Here is a 19,854-nt window from a genome sequence, read left to right as displayed (position 1 = left end):
GTTTTGTCTTTTGTATTATAACATATGTTTACTTAGGGATGTGGCATTGCATTTATAGTTGGGAGGGTTTTTGTCTTTAATTGCAGTTTTTTCATTAATTCCATATATCTTCTTGGTTTGTTTGTAGAGAAATTAGTATATATTTTTTACCAGCGTGATTTCCAAATCTGGCACACATCTTGCCCACTCAACCTAACACTTTCAGCTACTTATTTTTAAAAAGATTGGGTTCCCAGACCTAATATTGGTATGGCAAAAAGGGGCAGAAGGGACATTTTGACAGGACAGTTCTCTTTTAATGGGTCCATTTCCCTTAATAACCCATAGTTGGGCAAAAACTATGATAACAATTTTAAAGGGAAACCAATGAAGATGTGTGCACACTTACTCCTTCTGCTACAGTGGTTAGGTAGAACATAGGCACATATTATATAATCTTAAAATTGTATTTTTCCTTCACTTCTGCTTAAGGTATTAGAAGTCTTTAAGTGTATATTGTTCCCAAATGTCCTTGAAAATTTATTACATCCTTCATCGTATGTGTTCTCTCCAGTCTATCTAGTATTAATTACACACATTAGTCACACCCTAAACCACTAATGGGCTGGAACTTTTAAGTATCTCTCAGTAGAGTGAATTTTTTTGTTTCTTTAGAATTTTTTTCCTCTAATAAATCTAATGGAATTTTTAATGCAGACTTTATCCCTAGGTGGGCTTCTGAGTTTCTGGTCATAATTTAAGTATTTACTGCAGATTAAAAGAGCTTGCGTGCCTAATAATGTAAAACATTTCAGTACCTAAAATATATGGAGACTTTATGTGTGCTAAACTAATTCATCATTGATGTCCTTTTTTATTATCTGTATGTATTTAATAATACACAAGAAGTTATGTTTATAAGGAGTGTTTTACTTCTTTATCTATGCTTCAATTATGTTAGTTTTTTTTTTACAGTTTTTCAGAAGAGATGGTCAAGGCATAAATTCAGGAAGTAATATCTGCATCTATGAGTGGGAATTTAATGTAGAAGGTGATTATTATCTGACTATAGGATTGTGAAAGATTTCTGTGGTTCAGTTCACATATATGTACTTATATTTATTTAACCTAAACTATTGTGGCTAAAATGTAGAGATTGTAACCACAACCATTATTACTGAAACTACTATTTATTATAGACAGTGTGGTAGATGAACCAGGGATTCTCCCAGGAATGTACAGCCCAGTTTTTTTTTAACTTTGGAACTCTTAAATTTAACTTGTGTTACATTGCTCTACAATGTGCTCTACAATGTAGGGCTTGAGGTTTGATTTTCATTTGACTTTGATTGTGAGAGTTGTTCGAAAGCGGACTGAATAATAATGATTACCATCACCTCCCTCTGCTTTTGAACACTGTTATCTACAGCCCTGTGGCTGGAAGTTGTTCTTCCTAGACAAGTCAATTATGAGGGCTTATAGAAAATGCAGCAATCAGTACTGTGACGCATTTTAAATGTCAGGAGAGACCCCTCAGTGCCAAAGCTTTTCCCCACTGAGAGTTACTGGAGAGTGCAGATATCACAAACTCATATCCAGATAACAGGCAGTGACATTTCCACTAATTCCCAAATAACGTAATAGAGGGCAAACTTAGCATCAGGAAATAAAATATCAGTTTTTGCTGGTTGTAAAATTCATCAAACAGAAATCCAAAAATGACTCAAAGTTTAATTCCAAGAGGGTCCTGGTAAAACATTTGGTGTGTAGCTATAATTAAGTCTGGAACCATCACAAATGTAATGACCATTTTCTAATTTTATATAGATTGCTTAAAGTGATGTTGTGCAGCTAAGGCTGTTCATGAAATCTGATGTGCTTATACATGTAACAAAATGACACAAATAATTTAAAGTAAGTAGATACTTTACTAATCTCATGATTTCTATACATTTACACCTTGTAATAATGTAACACATTTTATTATTGTATACCAAAATAATCCAAACCTCTAAAGATAGACTTCAGAAATTGGCCCAATTAACCTAGTATGCAGGTAATATTTTCATACCTAAAATATGTATAAATATTCTAAAAAATATACCAAAAGAGGGGGGGGGGTGTTACTTTCAGTACACCACCTCCTATCCTTATTTTAAAGTAGAACTAAACCTTTCAATCCAATATTGTGATCAGACAGGTCATTATTGCAGAAAGGGACAGGTGATGTCCCTTCTGCAATATTGTGTTTTACCTGCCTGATCCCCACGGGTTTCTGGCGACAACATTCAGCTGCACATGTGGGTCAGGAGGTATGAAAATAATGATCCAGGGTAATTCAGTATCATTGTTTGTGGAAGCAAGTTCTTGCTGGGATTCCCCCCTCATATATTTTCTTACCACCTAACCTCCCCTAATCCCCTGATGAAATTAAAAACAACCTGGAAGAAAATTTCAGCACAACTATGTCAAATACAAAAATTAGGTATATAAAACTAGTTAAAAAATAAACATCCACCAGTTACCAATACCCCTATTACAGTTAGATACAGAGATAACCAATTTAATAGATAATACCAAAGGAACATGATGACCTCTATTTCCTTGTGGATTCAGGCTTACTATACACTAAGTTTGGATGTAAGGAGTGGAGTAAAAAACTGTATGGGTAAGATGGGACAGCATTCTTTTGAATGTCAGAATCCAAAAGAGTCTACAAATAATTTACTGTAGCATGGCCAATGTAAATGTCTCACCGAGTGTCTATCTGTACTGAAGCATACAGTCAGCCATGCAAAATTCTTGTACTTAGATAACAAAGAGCTATGCTTCTGGTTGTATTAAACCTTACATCATTTTGTGCATAAATCTTGTTCTTGTGAAACAAAGAATGCTCAGTAGGGAATGATCAAAATGAAAAAAAAAAATCACAAAAGGAGCGTCCAACTTTTTGAGTTAATTGCAAAGCCACTGAACATAGTATCATCACCAAAATTGTCAGGGTGCTAAGGGATACATGTAAGAATATGTCCTAGGTGTAACAACTTTTTTGTAAAAACAAAAACATGTAGTTTTCTATACATCACAGTTAAAGTTAACTAACAAATTTAGCATTTCATGAAATGAATTTTTGCTGTCCAATCAACTTCACAAATATTCCTGCCTACCACTAATTCTTAAGGCATAGTCACATTCATCTGTTTACATTCAGCAAAACTCCTACATTTTCCCTATATGGTTGGTTCACAACTATGCATGGAGATAAAAAAAAAAGTCTATTCACACGTGTGTTACTACTGCAGTCCACATAAAACAGTATGATTTCAGGCTAAGGGTTTTTAATATTTTAAAGTGTATGTAAAGTCAGCTGTTTTTATTTTAGGTGACACAGATTTACCTCCTTCATCATCCATCATTTAGTACCTGACAGATAGCACACAATACTGGTATTATGTATATTGCAAACACACTGCTCCAAGGAAACTGTAGAAAAATAAATTCCCTGAATCCTCACTTCCCTTTTTTCCTAAAACACTTACCTGTCTCTGTGCAGATTAATACTGCTATCTTTTGGTATCAACCATAAGTCATCAGCATCACATTGTTTAAAAGTGCCACTATATAGCAGACTTTCATTTTCCTGTTGGCACCGATTCTCCATTTTCCTGAATTTATCTTGTGAAAGCTTGTCATATATATTGAGAACACAGGTTACTTGGGGACCCCTAAAGTAATTACATGATCAATTGTAGCAGTTTGCTTTTCCACAAACACCACGCCATAAATCTAAAAAAGTGATGCAGCACCTAACGTACACACAGCTCTATACAGCTAGACAAGGCAGAGGAAAAACAAAAAAAGAAACAAGCCATCCAAAGACATTAATGTTAACCATCTTAAGCCCCTTTTCTCCATATATACCAAATTTGTACTGTCTTACTGTGTTGGGTAAGGTTTTCTAAATCATCTGATCTCACCATAGCCAACCAGATGATTGTTTTCAGCCATCTAGGTGTGGTTCTTTCCTGGTTCTATACATCTGTATGCACTTTTACTAGCTGTACTCCAATATTACACAAATCCATATTCGAATCTATTATATTGATGTTCCTGTGTCATCGCTATTATGTTTATGTGTTGCCATTGTTTGAATGCTGAAAAAACAAAATGAAGTAAAACAAATTCAAATGTTATTATGTAAATATACCATGCCACCCCCAAGGTATGTAAGTTGTCATTTTTCATTAAAAAGAGCCTTTTCAAATATTGAAAAAAACTTTTGTTTTTTATGTGGTTTCTGGACAGGGAGTCTGATTCATTTAACCAAGTGGGAAGCTCGCTCGCGAGTGCGTAATCTGGAATCGGACGCCAAAAACCTATTTATCAACCAAATTTCGGCCAGCGACAATACAAGAAAGTATGCGAGAATATATATATGTTATATATATATATATATATATATATATATATATATATATATATATGTTGGAAAAATGCATGTAAACGTTTCTTTCACATTTATATGCGTTTTTATGCACTTTTACAAGCGATTGTCAGCTTTTTAAAAAAGCTTCCATTGAAAACAATGGGGTATTTTAAAAGTGTTTTTAGCAAGACTTTGGAATCTGGAAGCCCCCTTTAATAAGAAGGCTTAACAAGAATAAGAAGGAATAACAAGGCTTTAATGTTAAAATATTTTGTTTTATGTGTGTGTTTAGTGTAACTTTTCAACTTTTTTGACAGGTTATCCCACAATGACAATATGATTCACACAGCTGCATTCATTCATAAGTACAGCTGTGGAACTACTGACAGTGTGGGATCCCCAGGCGGTTGAGTTTACATGAGGACAAGTGTCCCCATTCAGCTCTAGTGATGAATAGATGAACGGCGGAAACCCTGATGACGCCTAAAGCATCATCAGGTATCCCCTTTGCTCAGCCAATCACAGAGCACTAGAGCTGAATGGGGTGACTTGTCCTCATGTAACCCCTAGTGCCTGGGCATCCCACGCTGTTAGTTGTCCCACAGCTGTGCTTATGAATGAATGCAGCTGTGGGAATCATCCTGTCAGCGTGGGATAATCTGTACAAAATAAAAGTTGAAAAGTTACACTAAACACACACACATTCAATAAAATCCTTTAACATTAAATTCTCCTCTACCTTTTTTTTTCAAGGAGGGGCAGTTGTTTTGTTTGTTAGCCTAATCTATATTTCTACATTTAATACTTTGCTTACTATTTAGCACAATAGCTGGTTTTGTTTTTTAAACTTTGAATGTTTCAATGTCCTTTTTGCAATTAAGAAGTCAATGTTAATGCTATGTTATTGTGTTTGTGGCCATATTGTTTCATTTCAATAATATGTCTTTATTACCACCTTTAAATGTTTGTCCTGCATAAATATTTTCTAATCCAATTTTCCACCCTTGATAGGTCAAATTTTTGGAATGCAATATTTGTTGGGCCATTTCTGAACTAATTTGGCTTTATATGGAAGTGTGGGTTTACATGTTTTTTTTTATTTTGTCATGTAAATTTAGTGGTGTCTGTGTGGTCTCTATATTTTAATGTGACCTTTTAGCAAATGGGTTTCATTTAAATAAAGTTTTTTGAAAAATTTTGTAGTTTGTTTTTTAATGGGGGTTTGTTTTTATGTTGTCTCCTTTACAATCTGCCAGGACCTACAATTTAAAAAGTCAATTATGCTTGTTTTTAAGCAGTTTCCTTCTATGATTTTTTTGACTGGCAAAAAACAGTACAATTGGCTTATTAAAACTCAGTTTGATGCATATAGTTTTGTGTCAAACCTTAGGAGTATGATGCGCATTGTTGTGCGCCAAGGCAGAACCGCTATGTGCGTGTGAACTGTTCTGTCAGTTGAAAAATGCCCCAGCCAATTTTCCAGAGAAGGATCCTCATTCTGGTAAATTTTTCTTTTTATGTGTATGTTGTTTGTTTTGCTTCATGTGCACTAATGTACCGTGTTTCCCCGAAAGTAAGACCTACCCCGAAAATAAGACCTAGCACTTTTCCCCCAACCTGCCCTAATATAAGACCTACCCCGAAAATAAGACCTAGTAGAAAAATTAAAAAAAAATAAAAAAATAAAAGCAAACATAAATTAAAACAGTACTCACCGAGCGGGAGACAGCGGGCGTACACACAGCGGGCTAACACACAGCCGCACAAGCCGATGCTTTCCTTGTAGTTCCGGCTCCTGTCACAGGCGGAGTGATATTACATGCACTTCGCCTGTCAGAAGCTGAAGTGCATGTAACCAGGCTAGTTCTAGTGAGCCCTTAAAAATGTGTTAAAAAAAAAAATTAAAATAATATACTCACCTGATACGCGATCCTGCGTGTGTCTCTGGCTGCAGCATGTCTCTCTTCTCTCCTCTGCCAGCATCGTGTCTTTTCCTGTTTGTAAAGCAGGAAAGAAACCGGCACAGCGCCACCTGCTGTTCCATGTCCTAACTGCCGAACAGTGGAAAAAAAGCACAGAGTGATCAGAAGGGGAATTTGTAAGGGGAATTTGGGAATATGGTAAGTGTTTTTTTTCATTAAAAAAAGTATATAAGACCTACCCTGAAAATAAGACCTAGTGTGTTTTTGGAAGCCCAAAAAAATATAAGACAGTGTCTTATTTTCGGGGAAACACGGTATGTACATACATGCATATATATATACTGTATATATGTATGTATGCAATTATGTGTGTACATATAAAAGAAAAATTATATTAAGAAATAGGCAAAGAGGATTTTTGGGGCATATTCCTTAACATGCTTCAAATTGAAAAGATTGCTTATTTCTTCCTTTGATTTCTGATGTCGTGGGCTTGGCTTCAAGCAACGTTCATGGATGATATTGCTTCTGGTTAAAGGAAGAATCCACCTTTATATGCTTCCACTACCAAGCTGGGGTGAGTAAGTCAATATATAAATATATAGTGGGCCAAGGTCTAAAATACCATTCAGACCTGCATAAACACCCTGAACGGCTAGAAAAGCAGGAACATATGATTGCCGCAAAGTGTATTTGTCCCTGGAAGTTTTAGATACTAGTACTAGTCTTTTATGTAAACACCTCAATAATGCATACACTCCAGTATTAAACCACCCGACCGTTAAACCCGACCTTGGTTCGGGTTAAAAAAAATTGCAATTATCGATAAAAGTATTTCCTTTCAGTTGTAATCCGATTGTCATACAATGTATGACAATCGGATTGCAATATAACATTTGTTTACATTTAACCACCTGGTGAGAAAAACTCGGGTTTAACAAAAATTGCAAAAGTTTTTACCCCGAGCATGCTCGGGCTTAACGGCCAGGTGGTTAATAACATATTCTTCCAAAAAGAAAAGTGACTTTAGGTATTTTAAGATTCAAAGTATTAGTATGGCCAGGTTATACACCTTAATTTTACATTCAGATATATGTACCACATCCCGGCTATTATAGCGGATGTTTAACCAATGTATTGGTAGTAGGAATGGGACTTTGCCGGCACTGATTATGAAATAACTTTTATTTAAAACAGGAATAACGTGTTCCATATTCTAACACATCACTCCTATGTTAAAACACTCCACAGCATTTGTTTAAAAAACAAAACACCAAATTTAGTTGTATACAGTCTCACATCTATGATTCGACGCGTTTCGCAGACTTTTTCATCCACTTTCTCAGGAATCAGTAAAGAGACTTGTAGGTTAACAACACATCTTTAGATGAAAGCACCTTCTCCGATGGTATCAATGTGCTCACCATGTATAGAAGACAGCAATCGACCAAGGCAAAACGTGAACCCAGAGCAGCAAGACAGTCTCAGCATCCCCAGGATATAAACATATGGTTTACTTTTTAAATTGTCAAAACCTCCATTCCCTTGACATCAAAAATAGAAAAAAAACAGAAATATACTCTGATACACTCTGAAAGGAAGACTTTCTTCAAGACTTAGGTTCCTTGGTATTGCTAGTAATGAAGCTGGTAAAGAGATTGCCATGCCTACCCTTTCTGGTCTGCGTCCAGACATGGTGAGCACATCGATACCATCAGAGGAGGGGCTTTCATCTAAAGACGTGTTAGTAACCTATAGGTCTTTTTTACTGATTCCTGAGGAAGCGGATGAAAAAGTCAGTGAAACACGTTGAATCATAGTTGTGAGACTGTATACAACTAAATTTGGTGTTTTGTTTTTTAAACTCAATAGGAGTGTTTTAACATAGGAGTGATGTGTTAGAATATGGAACCCTTTATTCCTGTTTTATTGTTTTAAATAAAAGTTAAGTTTTATGTGGCTTTAGGTATACTTTAAAGCGGAAATAAAAAAAATAAAAAAAACACCTTTAATTCCGCAGATCAGTTTATCCATCAGGACATTTCTTCCATCAGGTCCCCTGTCGTCCCAGTATCCGTCTTAGGCCCTCCTTCTTCTGGGTTCTTCTTCCTGCATCACCTGATCTTGCACTGCGCAGTAGTGAGGGCAGGTGGCGTAGATTGGTAAAAATCATGGTTGAGATCAGCAATTTTTTTTCTATTAACGAAAGGGCTACTTCTGCCCATGCCCGAGATCAGGGCATGCACAGAAGAAGCAGCCAGGAACCTCCAGGGATGCGTGGCGTAGGTACCTGGGGAGGCTTTGTGCTCCCATTATGTCTTGATTGCCGCAGTGATCAAGACAAAAAAGAGAGGTTCTGCACTTAAAAAAATAAAAAAAAAATAAAGGGGTTGTCCACCATATTATAAAAAGTAAAAATTCTAAGTTTAGCTACGCTTTAAGTATCTTCTGCTCCAATCACCTTTAACATTGTATTACTCATTAATGATTATCATTGATAGTTCTTTGCAAGTAAACAACCTTGTTAAAAATAAAAAAAATAGATTTGAACTACATTTCAGATGTTATAATGCCATCTATATATACAACTTATGATATACCAGCTACTGCTTGTCTGAGGTTATTGGTATATCCACAGTTTGAAAGGTAGCTGCAGTAATTAATCATGTTTTACCCAGGATGGAATGAAAAAAATTCAGTAGAAAACACAGACAAATCTCTTGGTTGAATATTTTGTCAGTCAATAGTTGACTGTTTACCTGAGATAAGCTCAAAAGCCAGAGTAGTCTGCTGTGTATACTGACAAGTAGGATCAGAGAGGTACAGATTGCAGGATTATACTATCAAAACGTTCCTGTTTCAGTAATTGTTCAATATTTTACCAGTGATGGTAAATTCATAGCAAAAGGGAGGCTGTGATTGCTACTTCTAAATACCCCTTGTGCAAGTGTATTCAAAATCCTATGCGTTTGATCACATGATTTGTGCGAAAGTGGACAATCAAGGTTTAATGGTTGTCATTTTATAGGACCCCTATGCCTAGACGGCAACCCTTACAATATCATAGGGCACTAAGGGATCAATGCATTTATTGCTTTACAGGACCATCAAGAAACTGCTGACAATGATCCAAGGCTACATAAGGCAGAAACAGGGAACACATTACATGAGGCTAGTAGAGATCATTGATGCCTCATCATGTGACCATGTTACATAAGTGGCACAGATTTCAGAGCAGCAATTCAACAAGAAGTCTATTACTCATTATTATTCATTCGTAGCAAAACTGTTAACAATCATTAGGTTACAATGGAGTACAGATCTGCTTTATATGGTATTGAAGCTGAAAAATATAACAATATAACCCTACATACAATAAAATAATAATACCCTATGAAGCTTTTGCCTGGTTTAAATTTTGTGTTACCACCAAACAGCAGTGCAGATTACACATTTACTAAGCAATATTTTTCAAATTTCCACTCTTAGAAATATTGTCAAACAAAACAGTACTCACTGATGTGTACAGGTAACCTTCTCCATTCATTGCAATATATAACCCTGTTTTTACACCTTGGATTGCAACAACACGAAGACCCACTGGTATGAGGTTGAATAATGCTAAGAATAAAAGAAAGAGCATTTGGTTAAGTTAGTCATTCTGTTAGTAATATGTAAAAAAAAAAAATCTAGCTATTTTTGTACTGCAGAATTCCACAAACTTTTTTTCCACTTACCCCCAATGGAGTGACCTTTAATCATATATGATTTTTAGAAAAGCATCCACATAATCAAAATGGACACTACTCTATGTACCGTTGCCTATTCATGGGAAGGATTTGAGTGTCTTGTCCTTGCCAAGTATGAACCCATCTAGCAGGTTTCATGCTTGAACAATTTTGATGAGTGCAAGAAGCATGTTCCCACACCCATGAAGTAATAACAATCAGATGCAAAAGTTATGGCAAGGTGAGCAGAGATAACTGGCAGGATGAAAAGATTAGCATTCAGGTGTAAACAACAGAGAGAAAATGCACAAAAATGTCAAGAATGTGAGCAGTAAAAACAGAGATGAGACAAACTTAAAATATAAAGATAAAAGACCAAAAATGCAAGCAAACAAAAGGTAATTTTAAAACAGAAACTCATATCTAATAATCCTCCAGGTTTCTAAAGATGAATTTTTAATGCTTTCTATTAAAGTTTTAAACTATGTTTGCACATTAGAATTTGACATCCTAGGATTATATATATATATATATATATATATATTATCAGTGTAAAAAAAGTGGTTGGTTTTGGCAGACATGTGAACATAGATTCACTGTCCCTTTAACCATAGCCTAGGGTAACTTTTCTTTAAATTCCTGTCAAAAGAAAACAAACCAGATAAGGTTTACTAATGACATTGCACAGAAACATGGATGGACATGTTTCTGAAAAACTCCACATCAATATTTACAGCTCTGGGGAAAAGTGAATGTATTTTTCCTGATGGGTGGAGTGGACAGTGGTTATAACATCTTTGGGAATTTATTGCTATCTGAGTCTTTCCCAAAGACGTGGCAGGAGGTAAATAGTAAACTCCCAAAAGCATGAAATTCCATGTTTAAAAACTATCAAGACAAGAGAGTGATATCATTGGAAAATTCTTCCTTAATTTCTGTTCCATAGGTAATTTTCAAATATTTATATCCCCTTACTTTATAACTTAGTGACATGAGTCACTGAAAAAGAAAAAGATCCTTTAAGCCCAAACACTTGAACCATGTCTATGAATGATACTAAGAATTATACCGATAACAACATTGTTTCTTGGGTTACATGTAATTTTAAAGTTCCCCCAGAGGTTGCAAGGGGATCCTTGAACAATGGGCAATTTGTGCCTCTCAGGTTAGTTTAAGTGACACCAATGAAAATTTTGGATATCTGTAAGGGTGACTTTCTTCACATTAGCCAGCCACCATGATAGCCACCACGATAATATACTGTGAGCTGTGGGTTTAGTAATTATAGAAGGGGTTCCTTGAAGACCTGAAAGTTTTGTCAAGAATTTCCAATGTTAAAACGATCTAGAAAGGTCGGGTTATGGTATTGTGCTTTACCAGCCCCCCATCCCTTCTATACAGTGATGACATAGCCACTGTGCTTTTAAACTGTCAGGAGGCAGAGGCAGACCAGAACTAGGATCATTCATAGTCACCAAGAGGAGCTAGAAGTTTGACTTCTGCTGTTTATCAGCAACCCTTGGAGAGAGATTCTTGGGACTATAAAAAGGAGGGTGTCATTTATTAATTTAAAAATTAATTATTAAAAATTGAAAAAAAAGGTTCCAATATATGTGCCTGGAGTTTGTCTTTAAACTCAGCAGGCAGCAAAAAAAATATCTAGCCCTTTGGCAGACCATGCTAATGCAAAGAGGAAGTGTAAAGTGTGTAAAGCATAGCTATTTTACATTTCAATTATTAAATGCAAATAATGTCTAAAGTTTAACAATGCAAGTATTTCTTAATACTAAATGCATGTATTAGATCATAAAAATCTCACAAATACTAAAAGCATACGGAAAGGTTTCCACACACCATTTGATATATAGGGCATTATAGGGCTATACATTTAATTAAAAAAGTACAAAGCGCCTGGATAGTAAGACTGTGATCAATATATTTCTGAAGATGGAGATGAACAGTATTGTACTGAACCGATCCTAACATAACCTCAGAACTGTTCCAAAATCCTCTGAAACAGCAAATTAACAGGGGTAGTCTTGCTGTGGTGGTTCCCTGCAGGTTTGTGTAGGAAAGTTAAGAAGAAAGTATTACCTGCAGCAACCAATCATAGTTGTTTTGCAGTATGTTGCAGAGAACAGAATTAAGACAAACATCTGCTTGCGATAATGCACTCAAACAAAATTTTTACTGTTTTTTTTTTTTTTTTTTTACTAAAGTGGAAAGATCTATAAAAAAAGGTAGTGTAGAGGTGAAGGTATTGTCGGCAACAACCAGTCATACTTTTTTTTATTATTTGTAGTAAGGGAATAAAATAAAAGAGATCCTACTGCTTTCAGGTACTGAATTATTTTTCTTTACAAATAAACATTTGCACAACTGTGCTAATTGCCAAACAAAAGTCTATTGAAGAAATACATGGCATGCAGAACACACACAATACCAAACAATAATCAAATATAAGATAAGATGGGTACTCACTAGAGTTGCTGCTGTCATCCTTGGTTCCATCGAGAGTTCCATCTGGGTGCATTTGCAAGTAGTATCCTTGCCTGCAATATAACCTGGTCACTATGCCCTTGAGCTGGGGATCTGGAATACAGACATATTGTGACATTAGTCTTAAAACCTTTGCATCAATTAATTGTGTCTCTCTTGTTTGTGCCCTAAAATGTATTGGCAAAGCCCTTTTCTCCATGACTGCTAGTTTGAGCAAAAGCAGCAGGACTAAAGACAGAGATGCATGAAACCTGACTGTTCCTGTTCTGTGACCTTTCAAATATGTTGACCTTTTCAGAAAAGGTGTGGTGACCAAAACAAGACCAGACTAGATGAGAATACATACATCATACATCTCTTACAAAACTGTTAGTTTTATTCAATGTGTTTAGTTGTGTGTGAGCATAAAAAAAACATTTGATTTTTTTTTCGATTCTGTAAAAAGTAATGTATAAAATCATATTTTTGATTGGGTATCCTTTGCAAATAAAATTTTACCACATTCACTTAGCTAAGACCTTGCAGTATTAAATTTAACTTTGCTGAGTGAACAGCCTAAACTCATTTAATAGATCAACCACGGTGTTTCATAACCATTTTATAAACTTTAAACTTGCTATTTAGCAATTAACCCCTGATGCTACACAAAATGAATGATTTTTTTAGGATTTTTTAATCATGTAATTTTCATAAATTCTCTAAAATGTAAAGAACCAAACTAGTATGGATATTAGAAAAATGCATCTCTACCCAACTGAATTTTCCCTTGATGTATATGTCTGTGGGAAACAGATTCAGTTGGCACTAAATATGCCTGCACAGTGCAAACACACACATACTCAGCAGGTCACAGCACGCAGGGATTTCAAACAATTATTCTGAAAAACAATTGTCCAGCAGTGAAATCTTTCAACAGTCATCTGATGTCAATGGGCACCTTTAAGGAATGTGCACAACATTCCCAAGGACTGAAATAGTGCCTTTTACCTATAACTGAAATCAAAACTCATGAGCTATATGAATGAGACAATAGCTGCTTTCATCATGGACAATGTGTTGTGTGCTAAGGATTTTTTCCATTGATTGTAAGATTAAAAGCAATGTAATTTAAATCCTTTTTTATATTCTGTAATTCACACACACAAAGTAGTGAATCTGACATTCACTGAAACATTTCAGGTGGACTGAAACACATTGACCTGAAATGAAATTAATTGAAATGATCCTCCACCAGAGATTGTATCAGTGATTGTCAGATTTGCTGCTTACTAATTAGACCCCAAACTGTACAAAAACAAAACACTCCACAAATAGTATAAAAGTCAAATGCAAGTACTTTGATATGACCTTTTAACAAATTCAAAAGTATGACAAATTATGACAAAAAATTTGGTGAAACGACACAGATTGTTGGGCCACAAACCTATTTGCCAGACACATGGTAGTAATGTATACACATAAACATACATACATATAAATAAACAAATGCAAGCATAGAGATAGTGGTTTATAGCAAATGATGTCCTTTTGGTAGCATCAAACATTCTCTGTGGGACAAGTTATGTTGAATTTAGGACAGTGATCCTATAGTCACCACTGATACTAATCAATATGCCTATATAGATGAAATTTAACATAAAAAATGCACCTATAGTATTTTCTTCTAATGTACTAAGTTTAGTTTATTCTGGAAGTGTGACCTTGGCTAACCACAGATATCCTCTGGAAATAGCCAGATGACAAATTTTCCAAGAAACTTAATTGAATAAGGACTTTCACCCATATTTGTAGTAAGAGGTATGGGGGTAAGTCTGTCTTGTGCTTACCTAAAAACACTGATCTAAATTGATCAATTTTAAACTGGAATGATTTGTGAAATGATTTAAACGCTGGAATGATAAGCACTCTAATACTAAAAGAGCGGTTTTAGTTTTTTAAGTTGTGTTTTAATACCCTAACCTTATAGTTTATTTTTTTCAGTAAGGTTATCCATCCAACTGTTGTACCAATCATGATAAACAGAAGTGGCAGATCAAATAGAAATTGAATTTACTTTTATGAAATTAGAGTTCATTGGGCTTTGGGGGTCTCTGGGTGCCCAGTGACAGGTGCATTTGACCTGCAATTGTAGGCCATTCTGAACTAGTTTATTCTAAGCTCCAATCAACTTTTTTCAAGCTGATTTTGCATTACTATTCACTTGTATGAGGGAAGAAGCAGTTTTGAAATCTAACAAATAAATGCCTCATCTTGACCTTACTTCATTCATGTACATGAAAGTCAATCATATATTTATTTTTTTTCTAATTACCTTAAAACAATGTTCTTTAAAAAGATGTTGTATAGGAAATGTAAAACATTGAATAAAAGTAATTTTTACCTTGTGCTAGAATAAGTATTAACATGGAAAATATCATGGAGGGTCCCTGCTTTTCTATAAAATAATCACTGAGCAGCTGCCACCAATCATGAAATAGCCGCTTGTTCCTATCCAGATAAATACATTGGAGGGAAAAGTGGGTCCGAATGCCATCTGGCATTTGTATGCAGGATGAGGCACTTAAACCTGATGACAACCCAATTTAAATTACAGTTGTAAAGTAAAAAACCAAGTGGATTTTCTGCCTAGGCTTTTAATAGCTTGATTTATTTAAAATGACTAAGTTAACTTTTATAGCTATGTCATTTCCAAGAAAAAATATGCATTATAAAGGCTATAACTTTGTTTCCATAAGAATCACAAATAGTAACACTGCTTTTTATATAAAGATATTTATAACTGCATGAAAAAATTCCAGATTACAGGCTCAATTTATGGAAATGGATGAGTTATTTTAACTCGTGATATTTTTCTCCTAATTCGTTCAAATGACAAAAATCTTTTATGGTGTAGAACATGTTTTTAAAAAGAAAAAGGATGATGATTTTTCTCATTGCCTATTTTATTACTACCTCTACTTTTCTGCTCTCTTCAATAAACTGCTCAGAAACATTTGTCACATGTTAGGATACAATTATCTGGCCAGCGATCCTGTGCTGTAGGCCACCGCAGGACAATGCGCCCTGCTTATTCTCTTCGTCAGCCTTACTTGCAGCAGCAGGGAAGGTCAGGCAAATAACTGTCAGTCTCCCCTGCATTCCCTGCTCTGAGACTGTGTGCACCTAAAGGGGATTTGGAGTTGTGCTGAGAGATCAGCTCAGAGTAGGTTCCTAATCTCAGTCCTGCACTGCCATTGGCTGCTGGAGCGTTATAGCCTGCTCCCAGTGATCTGTCCCTATTGTAGTGTTTAGCTCGGATTATCTGCTGCTAGTGTGAGTTTCATTTGATTTACTGTTGCTGACCTTTTGATTGTACGCTGCCTAGAGCGACCTTTGCCTGTGACTCTGATTCTGCTTTGTGCCGTTCCTTTGGTACTTCATCTGGTGGACTGATCACTTTTATATGACCTTTAGCTTGCTTTCTGGAATTGGCACCGTAAGAACATTGTGCTGCTTTATCTGTGGGCTCTTGGTCATCTGCCAGCCCTTCCCCATGGGCAGGTTACACAAATGCATCGCCAAGAGAAGAAGATGCCAGGCATCGCTGGAGGTTGCAGTGGACATCGCTGGAGGACGCCACGGACACTGCTGGAGGGCGCCACTGGAACGAGGGAACAAAGTAGGAGTTTTAAACTTCCTGGCAATTCCACCCCGAGTGTGGCTCGGGGTTACCGCTTTTGGAATGAAAAATCCACCCCAAGCCACACTCGGGAATACCGCCAGGGAGGTTAATAAACTCACGTCTGCATTTAAAATTCTATGAAAAAAAATTGCCCAAATATTCTATTTGAAGTAAATTTAGCTGAGCCATGAAATAAGATCATAATAAAAGGAGAAATCTGTTTTTTTTATCCCTGAAAAGGGTAGTTGGTAAGGAACTTTGGTTAGACATTCACCTGCTACCTTTTCTGAAAGGAATCGTGAAACTTTAGTTCAGAACAACCAAGCCTAAGTTATCTGGTTTTAACTTCCAACACCCAATGTATTGAAATGACGTATTGAATACCATGCACTTATATGGCAAACAAATCTAAAAATGAGATGCACTGAAGCCAATGAAATGCAGACCATGTTATTTATTATATAATATTTGCTGCTACTGTATATCATTTGTTGTTGTTTTGGTGATTTCATGTGTCATTTATTTTGTTCCTGTGATGAAGTCACTTTTAAGGCAGCAAGCTTCTGTGCTTTTTACATTGCCATGAAGAACCATATGTTTTATTGGTGTTATCTTGTAACTATTTGATTTTCTGTAGTATCATGTTTACTGGAGCCCAGCTTGATTTGTATGTATGTGTTTCCTACTCTTACAATAAGGGGAACAAAATGAACATTTTATACTTTCTGTAGTCTTTTCAGTGTTTTGTCTTTATTACCTTGCAGTTACTTATTAGCACAGCTATTTGTACATAATTGATGAAAATAAACTGAGCCAATATCAAGGTTTGTGATCAAAAAAGTGCCAACATCTATAATGGGGCTTGTTTCTTAAGAAACAAAACAAAAAGGTAACGACCTGGAGAATTCTAAATTCTGTACCCCCATAAGTAAAATATGCTGCTGTTTGAAAAATAAATATCTGTTTTAGAAGGCTGCTTTCATGCCAGCTTTTATGTTTGTGTGTTGCGTAGGGAAATATTTGTGAAGATCTTTTGAGGGAGAATTGAATCCAGGTGTATAAGTGGCTATTAAAATGTCTGTTGTCACCATTTTTAAAGAGCATGAAGCGCTGAGGTCAAATCCCATGCATCAAGAATACAAATACATATGATGGGTCTGATTCACTTTCGAAGTACTGAAAAAAACAATAGCAAAATATTTTTCATGTTCTTAATGTTCAATCTGTTAATAGCAGAACCTATAGCAGCAGGTATCATAGGTCTATGGGGCTAGTTAGAGAATTTACCAAGAATTAAAGAGCATTTACTTTTCAAAATCAAAATTAGTACCATATGAAATAACTAAACTACCCTGGGAGGAAATTTGCCCTGCACAACACTCATCATCAACAATACATGTAGGTACTATACTGTTAATCAATCTTTGATTTCACTATGAGGTCTGATGTTTCATACCCTATGTATAAAGAATATTGGGCCACAGCAATAATGTAAATAGTAAGATACATAAATTGGGAGTGGCGATTACTAGGGAAAACTGTAGCCTGGGTCTCAGCTCTTTTTACTGGATGGTGTAAGGATTTGGGCATAGTACTATAGGATGTCTACATTTATTGAGCTGTAAAATATATAAATAGGAGTGATTCCTTTTACTTACTACAAACCAAAATATTTCTCCCTGAACATACAAATCCCCCAAAACATCTCTATATAGCACATGAAAAATGAGAAGGGATGTGTAACAAAACTCTAACCTAGGGCTTTTCAAAGAGTCGCCAGGAGAAAGGGGACCAAAGGAGCAACTCCAAATCTAATGGAGGGAAGAGAAAAGTCTTTGTCTGTCATAGAAACACATGGCAGACAAAGCAAAAATAAAAAAAAAGCTCTGTTAGCAAAAGGGTTAGGTACACAGTATCCTCTCCCTGATGTCCGCTTCTCTTCCTTTCCAAGTGGTTTCTGAACATGGTGGTATATGTTGCTTCAGTGTCTGCTAGACACCTAAGGGCAGGCCTGTTTAGCCCTACATGGGTATATTCTGTATATACACCAGCCAATCTGAGCTCTACTAGTCCTATTGGCATTTTACTCAACACCACTGATGTGTTTTCATGGGTCTTCATTGCTTCTCATCCACATTCCCTCTGGATTTATGTACCCTGGGTTACCCCATGTTGATGTATGTCTAGGCTTATGTTGGTTGTATTTATTCTTCTGTATTGCTGGCTTCATAAAAAAACAACATGGATAGTAGATCATTTTGTACCATGCAGTACAATGTAAAAAAACCTGTCTGTTGCATTTACATGTACACCTAGGAAAGTTTGAAAAATTATTGTTCAATTGTGAAATGATGTCTAGAATATCATCTTCAAATATAATGCTTTCAAAGTACTGTGATCCTAAATGTTAGCTTGGCGTGGGGAAATAATTGCAGTAGGCACAGGTTTTAAGCAAGTTAACAGCATTACATAAGTCTTTATCATATAATAATAATTCTTGACAAGTGTCCTAAACAGATTTGACTCAGATTCTTAATTAAACTGATGCACATCAGTCAGCTAAGCTGTTAAAATGCCACTTTTAAAAGCAATCCAAGAAAGAATCAGTTGTCTCTTGGCATAAAACTTTGAATAAAAAAACTCTTTAATGCACTTTAATGTAAGCATAGCTTCTCTACAACAAAGCTGTTGCTTGTGTAATCGTGCAAATTACAGTTATTGAGAACACAAAAAAATCCACCTCTTCTCTATAATTACAGACTTACTTCCTTTGCTAAATCCTATTTAGTTAGTGCAAATCTTAGCAAGATGGGTCAAAAACGTGACCCTCATTTAGTCCTCTTCTGTTAAAGGAAAAAAAAAGCAGAGTTTAATAGGAATGATTTAACCAAATTGCAGTAGCTAAGATTGCACTTATTTTGCTGTTTATTTAGCTGATGAAAGTTAGCGGTTTTCATAAGACACGTTTTGACTACAGTTAACATTCAAAAATCTGGAAACCTCAGGACCCGAGGAGTGCCAGATTTTCAAAAATTTAGGATTTTTGAAAGTTATACTTTCCTCCACACACAGGCCAGCCTTCCTCTTGCAGCACCCGCGGACATCGGGCACAGTTCCAGGGAGCAGGCAGCAGGGACGTCTCAACCTATATTTAGTAAGCAAGACCTAACAGCTGTTTCTGCAAAACAGCGCCATCAAAACCTCAGTGGCCAAACAGTGTACTACAGTCCCTGTATTGAAAATGCGTTTTGAAATTCATGCCTGAAAAATGAAGGAAACGGATTATCAATGGTCAGATTTTCGATTGTCAACTGTATTTTCATTTTTGGATTATTGATTCTCTGCTCATTAAATATAAACTCTATTCTCTTCCATCAAGCCCCATTTTTTATTAGGAACTGTGTTTAAAAAAAATACACATTTTGGGAGTTTGTCAGCCATTTCTATAGTGTGTATAAACGTACAAAAGCTAACTTGATGAAAAAAATAATGCAAAACCGTCTCTGTGTAACTGAAGTATATTTTAGGGAAAGGTGCCTTCATTGTTTAGAAGGTGAAATCACAGGGGTAATGGAGAAGAACAAAAGCAACCATGGCTTCTAACATGGATAAAGTGAGATGAAAGTACTCATGCACGGA

General features: G+C 35.8%; 1 protein-coding gene across 2 annotated transcripts in view; it reads right to left on the bottom strand.

The window, feature by feature from the left end:
• FGF14 (fibroblast growth factor 14) overlaps positions 1-19,854 on the bottom strand; it is a 257,654-nt gene that overhangs the window by 38,799 nt on the left and 199,001 nt on the right. For both annotated transcript variants that reach the window (XM_072411554.1, XM_072411561.1), the window contains exons 2-3: positions 12,537-12,647; positions 9,845-9,948 (exon numbers count right to left, since the gene is read on the bottom strand). In XM_072411554.1, the coding sequence (XP_072267655.1) occupies positions 9,845-9,948; positions 12,537-12,647 (215 nt within the window). The remainder of the gene's footprint in view (positions 1-9,844; positions 9,949-12,536; positions 12,648-19,854) is intronic.

This window comes from Pyxicephalus adspersus, chromosome 1 (genome assembly GCF_032062135.1).
Source record: "Pyxicephalus adspersus chromosome 1, UCB_Pads_2.0, whole genome shotgun sequence".
NCBI lineage: Eukaryota > Metazoa > Chordata > Amphibia > Anura > Pyxicephalidae > Pyxicephalus > Pyxicephalus adspersus.
The sequence above is the reverse complement of the archived record's forward strand: the minus strand, read 5'-3'. Positions and strand labels throughout refer to the sequence as shown.